This window comes from Vicugna pacos, chromosome X, assembly GCF_048564905.1.
Source record: "Vicugna pacos chromosome X, VicPac4, whole genome shotgun sequence".
Classification (NCBI taxonomy): Eukaryota; Metazoa; Chordata; class Mammalia; order Artiodactyla; family Camelidae; genus Vicugna; species Vicugna pacos.
This window is the reverse complement of record NC_133023.1, coordinates 42,571,739-42,579,732: the sequence shown is the minus strand read 5'-3', so window position 1 is coordinate 42,579,732 and position 7,994 is coordinate 42,571,739. Positions and strand designations below refer to the sequence as shown.

The 7,994-nt window shown below is 46.6% G+C and overlaps 1 protein-coding gene across 1 annotated transcript; it reads left to right on the top strand.

Annotated features, from left to right (window-relative positions):
- The first annotated feature begins 5,490 nt into the window (after positions 1-5,490).
- Positions 5,491-7,924, top strand: HSD17B10 (hydroxysteroid 17-beta dehydrogenase 10). The gene is made up of 6 exons (XM_006219261.4): positions 5,491-5,621; positions 5,981-6,145; positions 6,781-6,945; positions 7,074-7,202; positions 7,281-7,389; positions 7,586-7,924. The coding sequence occupies exons 1-6, from the start codon at positions 5,595-5,597 to the stop codon at positions 7,774-7,776; spliced, it is 786 nt and encodes a 261-aa protein (XP_006219323.1). The 5' UTR covers positions 5,491-5,594; the 3' UTR covers positions 7,777-7,924.
- The last annotated feature ends 70 nt before the right edge of the window (positions 7,925-7,994 follow it).

Here is a 7,994-nt window from a genome sequence, read left to right as displayed (position 1 = left end):
TGAAGGATACAGAGATGAGACTAGATCCCTGATCTCTCAGAAGAGTAAATATTGGTTCAGAGGTGGGCATAGAGAGCTGTGGGAGCCTGAGGAGGGACATCACACTATCCTGGGGATTATCTGTGGGGTAGGGTGTCACATTTAGCAAATAAATATACAGGATGCCCACGCAGATAGGAATTTCAGACAAATAACAAATAATTTTAATTAATAACAAATAATATTAGTGTAAGAGTGTTTCAAATATTTCATGGGAGATACTTATACTGAAAATTATTTGTTGTTTATCTGAAATTCAAATTTAGTTATGGAACATCCTGTCTCTCATCTGGCAGCACTACTGTGGAGGGTATCAAGCTTTGTTGCTGGAAAGTACAGTGTTATATACAGGCTGAAGTCCGATCGTCAGAAGGCAGCAACTTATGGGAGCCCTAAAAGTGAGGTGGAACCACTCAAAGGGTTTAAAGCAAGCTGGGTAGTATAATCAAATTTTAGTTTTAGGAAGAGGCTTCTTCTGGCTTCTTGGAGGATCCTTTTAAGAGTGGGATCTCACCAATTATAATAGTACAGCCAGAGGTTTTGGATAGTGATAATAGGTAGGACAGAGGACGTGCCAGATTTAAGAAGTATGTAGTAGTTAAATCAACAAGATTTAGCAATTGATTAGATGGAGTGAAGAGGGCATCAATCCTAGGGGCCAGCTTGGGTGTCTGGGAAGGTTGTATTGCTTCCAACTGAGAAAGAGCAGCTGTTGGAGGCAATGACTAATTTTAGGTTAGGACATGTGTTGGAGATGCCTAAGAGACATCTGGTGTAGGGGACAAGCAAGAGATTGGCTATTTCATTCAGTGGAGAAAGTGAGCCTGGTGATTGGGAAGCTCTCAGCAGAGAGGTATTATTGAAACCAGGAGATGGATGAGTTCCCCAAAAGAGGAACTGAGCAAGAAGACCAAGAAGAAACAGAGAAGTAGGAGGAACCAGGGAAGTGAGGTGTCATGGAAGCCAGAGGTGGTTTCTAGGAGGACAAAGTGATCAACCATGTCAAATGCAGCCAGAAAGTTCTGACTTCACAAAGACTGAATATTGATTTGAGCAAAGGTAAAGTCATCATGACCTTAGGCTGGCATCACACAGGCTTATTTAGACATCAGTCCCATTTATTCAAATGATCAACACTTAGCTAACATGCGTCCTGAGCATGCTCTCAGATGCTCATCACAGTCATTCTCACATCCCACACACTCCTTCAGAATATAAACCATTCATACGAATTGTGCCCCAACTCACTCAGAAATTACAGGCACACATTCAGATGCTCTCCATATTCATTAGTTGGGGTCCTTTATATTTGCCAATGTCATCTCAGAGCTGGAGCCAGTGCAGCTCTGCCTTTGCAGGGATGACTTCAGGCACCCACAAGGGTTAAATACGTTATCCTGTGGTTTTTCTCTCCCAGGAATGAAGACCACCTTTGTTTTTCTCTCACCTCCTGGTGGGGCTAATAACCCCTTGGGACTATGAGATAACTCTGGATGTTCCTGGTTCTGGTGTCCCTGACATGCCTCTTTGCTCACCTCTGGCCCTTGTGCACCCTAACTGATGAGTATCTGTTGTGGCCAAAAGTTGAACTTGCTCTGTTCCCTATTTTCTAATTATCTTGGAGATAGTTACGAACAATAAAGACAGGGGATGCCCAATGGCACAGATCCCCAAGGAAGTGAGAGGGTTTGGGCCCCAGAGCTCAGTGGAAAAGGCAAGCCCCAAACAAGACTTGTCTTCTCTGAAACCCAAGGAAACACCAGCGTTGAATAGAGACAATGTTAGAGGTGACAAGAGAGAAAGTGTTCACCTAATGGCCTCCACTTACTTTATTTTTTTGTTTTTGTTTTTTTGGGGGGGAGTAATTAGGTTTTTATTTATTTATTTTTGATGGAGGGACTGGGGATTGAACCCAGGGCCTTAAGCACATGCTCTACCACTCAGCTATACCTTCCCTCCTCCATTTGCTTTAAACATAGTAGTTTTTAACCCAGGGTCCACAGCCCCTTCAGAGTCTGTAGACAGAATTCAAGGAACCCATGGACTTGGATGGAGTGGGGGGAAATTGCAACATTATTTTCACTATCACTAACAGAAATATAGCATGTCCTTCTAGGGGATGTGGGTAACAAACTATAGTAGTATTAGCAGTGCCTGTGGCTTAAATCAGATTTTCAGAGTATATCATGGTTGTTGCCAATCCCCCAAAATAACATTACTCTTTTGAAATCATGGTAGTCACTAGACCTGACTTATATTACTGCATTATAGATGTGTTCCTTATTATTTTGGTAATTATATTTCTTTTGTAGTCCTTATTTATCTTATGCATGCATTATTCTGGGAAGGGTTTCCTTAGACTTCACCAGATTGCCAGAGGTGTCCACACCATAAAAAAGGCTGAGACACTGCTCCGAAGAGTAACTAGCTAATATTTACACAGCTCTTCCTAGAAGCCAGGTACTGTTCAAAGTACCTTTTTTTCTTTTTTTTCTTATGTAGTTGTTAACTAATTTATTCCTAACAACCCTACAACAGAGGTGCTTTGATTATACCCATTTTATGGAAGAAGATAATGAGGCACATCAGTCAAGTAGCCTGCCCAAGGTCATCCAGCTAGTAAATGATGCTGCTGAGACTCACACCCAGACTTCTGGCTTCAGAGTCTGTGCTGAAAAGTCAAGGAGTTGAGTTGATAGAATGCCCAGGGGCAAATGGTTGAGGGTATTGGTGAGAAATGGGTAAAGAGAGAGGAGGGATGAGAAAGGATCTTCACTGTCCAGAAGAAAAGTAGAAAGAGGCTGCTAGGCTGGAAGAAAATGACTAGGCTCACAGAACAATGGGGTTCAAGGAGATAAAAGAAGTGGTGAAAAGGTATAGCTTAGTGGTAGAGTGCCTGCCTAGCACACCCAAGGTCCTGGGTTTAATCCCCAGTACTTCCATATAAATAAATAAATAAACTTAATTACCCCCCCAAAATAAATTAATTACTTTTTAAAATAGTAGTGAAGAGAGGAGACCCTAGGTGACTGGGAGAAGATGGTCAGAGTGAGAGACGGTGGTGTGTAGATGCCAGGGAGGTTGGGGGAGTCACTTCAGGGCGTGACAAGGTTAATAATGTGATCTAGACAGAGGTGGTTAAAGTAGGGAGGAGATGAAAATCCCTGGAGCTAAGCAGATGAAAGAACATGAAGCTGGACCTGCAAATTCTCCCAAGATTGATTGATGATGGATTAATATATTCTTTCATCCCTATTGAGTATTCTTGACATCGGGTAGCCAAGAGGTAAACCAGTAAGAGGAGACTCTGCTGCCATGGGGTTTACCTTGCAGTGTGAGGAGAATGACACAAACACACACACAAGGTCAGATTAGACAAGGCTCAAAAGACTTTAGGCACAATTCCATAACACCAAAGTTTCTGAAAAGTATAAGGTAGGTTTTTTTTTTCATACTTTGGAGCCCAAACTCATTAGGTGACAAAAACTGACCTGAAGTAGCATGAGGCTATCTGTAGTTTTGATTCACTCAGTGTGAATTCTCATACTTTCACTCTGGAAGTATTAATGTTGAATTCTAAGTGATGCTCCAGAACTTTCTCACTAGTTACATAATATAGAGTGTGTGCAGTGTACAGAGTTATGTAATGTAGGGTATCTGTCTTCTTGACTAAAATTGAAAAGATTCTGAATTCCAAAACACATCTGGCCCCAAAGTTGGAAAGAAGATTATAGACCTGTAAGTGCTATGCACAGAATTCAAACATGCAATGTGCTGGTTCAAAAATGGGCCCCTGTACACAGAGGGCAAGGAGAGATGGAAAAAGAGGCAGGACATTCCAGACTGGTGGGTGTCAGATTTAACGAGCAAGGGAACATACTTACAAGGTTTGTTTTGGGTGGCAGAAAGACGAGTAGATCTCTGCACCCATATGCCAGAATCTTAAAAGTTTATATAGAGGACTTAATGAGGTTTAGTCATGTATTAAATCCAGATGGTCTCAACATCACCTTACTCTCCCAAGGCTGTGTCCTTGAAAAAGCTTTGGCTGTGGGAATGGTAGGTAGAAGGTACATTCTAAGGACAGGGGAGGAGGTGAGGATCCTCCCAATGACTGATCCAACTCTGGGGTCAACCAGAGGTCACATCCTCTTGATGACCTCCTCCAACACAATGGACTTGGAATGAGGTGACTTACAGCTTGAGTGGTCAGGGAGGGGAGGTGACATTGCAGCTTCGTTCTGAATGACCAAACAACAACAACAAATACAGTCCTGTAAAGATTGGGGGAGAGCATTCCAAGTAGAGGGAATAGCTAATTCAAAGATGAACATAGAGACTGTGGCTAGAGCATGTTGGGATCAGTGAAGAGTGCTTTAGACTGCTAGGGGGACCTCATGTAGTCAGAAAGTTTGTGAATCTGGTACTAAACCCTTTGATGAATACAGTGTAGTGACCAGGGGTGTAGTGGTTGTCAATAATTAGGAAGCCCAGAGGGAAGTCTTCCTGAGTGGGAAAGCATGTAGGGAGAACCTTCAGATAGAAGAAACAGACAGCTGAATGTGGCTGAAAATGTAGACTAAGGTTTATGGTCTGAAGACCTTGGTTTGGGGAAAAGTATAGAAAGAAGTCAGATTAGGCAGATTAGGTGGGCTCAAGACTCTAATTGAGATACTGGTTGAAAGATGTTCTAGGATGATCAAAGACCTGATAAGTATGACAGTCCCTGGTTCAGGTCCAATCTAAAATGTATGACCTGGCCTTTGAGGTTTGAAATAGGTTAGACACGGAAGACAGTGGCAAAGGCTGAACTGATGAAAGATGTTGTTTGCTTCTCTGTTTATGTCTCCTTGAGTTTGTACTTCTCAGCAGCTGTGTCTCATAATGTCTGTCTCCTAGCTTCCTGTCTCTTAATGGCTCGCCACAGTCATATCTCTAGGATCCCGTCTGGCATCTCTGTTCCTCTCAATCACTTCATCAACACATGTTTCTCTACGTGGCTCTCAGAATCTCCGTCTTTGGGTATCTATGTCTCGGTTCCAGAATCTGATACTCTGTCCCTTCCTTTGTGTCTGTACTGTAATTATCTTTTTTTTTTACTGTAATTATCTCTTTTTCCAAAGGAATCGTGTCCTCCTGGAAGGTATGAACCTTTTATTATTCCCCTGGGTATTCCCAGTGCCCCGCACAGAGCCTGGCAAATAGAAGTCTCTCCGATATGTTTATACTTGAATGGAGGCTTTTTCCGAGGAGTAAGGGACACGCTCTCAATCTTCTGTCCCCCTCCCCCAGCAGAGCTGACCTCCTTACCAAAGGCCAGCTAGAGAGTTGGACGGAGGGCGCGGCGGTTTTGCAAGGTTCTTTCCCCAGGTGAAATAACTCTCTAGGGGTGGACCCAGCCTTGGCCTCGCCCTCTCTGCAGACGACGTGAGTGGCTGACACGCGCCGGAAGTTCCAGGCCGAGGACCGCCCGCCTCGCCGGCCCCGCCCCGCGGCTCCGCCTCCGCCAATCAAAGAGCGCCCGACAGTCCTGCCTGAGGAGAGGTGAGCGCAAGATGGCTGCGGCGTGTCGGAACGTGAAGGTAACCGGGTCTTCTCCCCAGCTGCTTACTCCGCTGAACCGCCCGGGACGGCGCGGCTGGAGAACTAGGGGGAAGAGCTCGGTGCTGGGAGAAAGGGTCACGCTTATCTCGGCCTGGTATTGCGGCGGTTGGGCTCGGGAGGTGAAGGTCAACTCTCCGAGGCACGTGTATGTGGGGCGACTAGATGAGCTGTTTAGGGGTGAGACACCTGGAGGTCCCATCAGTAAGGTGAGGCGGCATACCGCGGTCACTCCGCAGGGGTGACCAGGAGCCTCCCTCGAAGAAGCCTGGAGAATGGGCAGATGAAAGCGTGGGGGTGGTTTGCACAGTGTAACTATTAACAGTGCCCCTCTTCACAGGGTCTGGTCGCCGTAATAACCGGTGGAGCCTCGGGCCTAGGCCTGGCCACGGCAGAGCGACTGGTAGGGCAGGGGGCCACTGCCGTACTTCTGGACCTGCCCAACTCGGATGGGGAGGCCCAGGCCAAGAAGTTAGGGAAGAGCTGCGCCTTTGCCCCAGCGGACGTAAGTGGGATTACCCCGCCTTCCCCATGGGGTCCCTTTTCATAAGGGTGCCGTCTACGTGGGCAGTGGACCCGTCTCCTTTTCCATTTTGGCCTGAGCCATCCTCAAACACCTACGATAAGGAATTTCTAAAGCTGGGATTCACAACGTTGGGGTTGGGGATTGGACATGTCAGAATCTCTTCCAGGAGGTATGTATAGTTTGAAAATGCATATCATGCCCTGTAATTTTATATTTACAAAGTCGAAAAACTTTTCATGAAACAAACAACAGAAAGTAAAGCTTGAGGAAATCATCTTAGCAGGTAGAGGTACAAAAAAATCTAGTTTATCTTCATATCAATAATTCTCAAAACTCTTCTGATCCACAGCAGTTAAGAATCTCCAGGGGTGTGTGAATTTATCAAAAGAGGGTCTAGATTTGAAAAATATTTCACAACACTGCTCAATAGTCCGTAACATTTTCACCTTTGTCACATTCTTTTCTCTCCGCCTCTCCTTGCTTACACAATTCAGTTGTCACTCAAAGACTGGACTTGCCCTCCCCTCCCCCAGGTTCAGTTGTGTGTGTATGTGAGAGAGAGAGAGAGAGAGAGAGATGGGGGATGAATACCTTCTCCACTTCTCCCTTTGAAGGTGACCTCAGAGAAGGACGTACAAGCAGCCCTGACTCTAGCAAAAGAAAAATTTGGCCGTGTGGATGTGGCAGTCAACTGTGCAGGCATTGCAGTGGCCAGCAAGACATACAACTTAAAGAAGAGCCAGGCCCATACCTTGGAGGACTTCCAACGAGTTCTCAATGTAAGGCCTTAGAGGTTCTCCAGGGGTAGTAATGAGAGGTATCTGGCTGTGGGTGCCCCCAAAGCTTTTAGGGGACAAGAGACTGCCTCTGCCTCAGGTCCTACACCATGTCTCTACTGGTCCTCCAGGTGAATCTCATAGGCACCTTCAACGTGATCCGCCTGGTGGCTGGTGAGATGGGCCAGAATGAACCAGACCAGGGAGGCCAACGTGGGGTCATCATCAACACTGCCAGCGTGGCTGCCTTTGAGGGCCAGGTGTGTGGGCAAGGGCAAGGCTTGTGCCTCGGTGACTTGTTGGGGTCCTGCCCCCTGTAACCTGCACTCCTTCTTCAGGTTGGACAAGCTGCGTACTCTGCTTCCAAGGGGGGCATAGTGGGCATGACACTGCCCATTGCTCGTGATCTGGCTCCCATGGGCATCCGAGTGATGACCATTGCTCCAGGTAGACATATCCCCTCCCTGCCACACCTGGGATTGGGTGGGATCCGTGGGCAGTTAGTTGAGAGGGGAAAGTAGTTACCACCTAAATAGCAGCAGCCTTCCATTTCTGGGCACAGGAGGCACCCCAAGTAGGGAGTTGAGAGACTGGGTAAATACGAAAGCAGGGGTGGGTCTTTGACTCTGGCTGTCTTGTCTAGGCCTATTTGGCACCCCGCTGTTGACCACCCTCCCAGATAAAGTGCGCAACTTCCTGGCCAGCCAGGTGCCCTTCCCCAGACGACTGGGCGATCCTGCTGAGTATGCTCATCTGGTACAGGCCATCATCGAGAACCCATTCATCAATGGAGAGGTCATCCGGCTGGATGGGGCCATCCGCATGCAGCCTTGAAGGGGGAGGGCAGAGAAAACATGCACCATGCCCCTTTGCCCCTCCTTCTGGAGTTCTTTACTCCAGCTTAGGAGGAAGCCCAGTAGCCATTTTGTAACCTCTGCCCACCAGTCACCCTTTGTGCCTAATAAAGCCTCTGTTTCTCACAGGGAAGTGGGCAGCACTGTGTGCTGGGGGAGCTGGCATGGGGAAGAAAGGTGACTGGGAGAAGACTGACA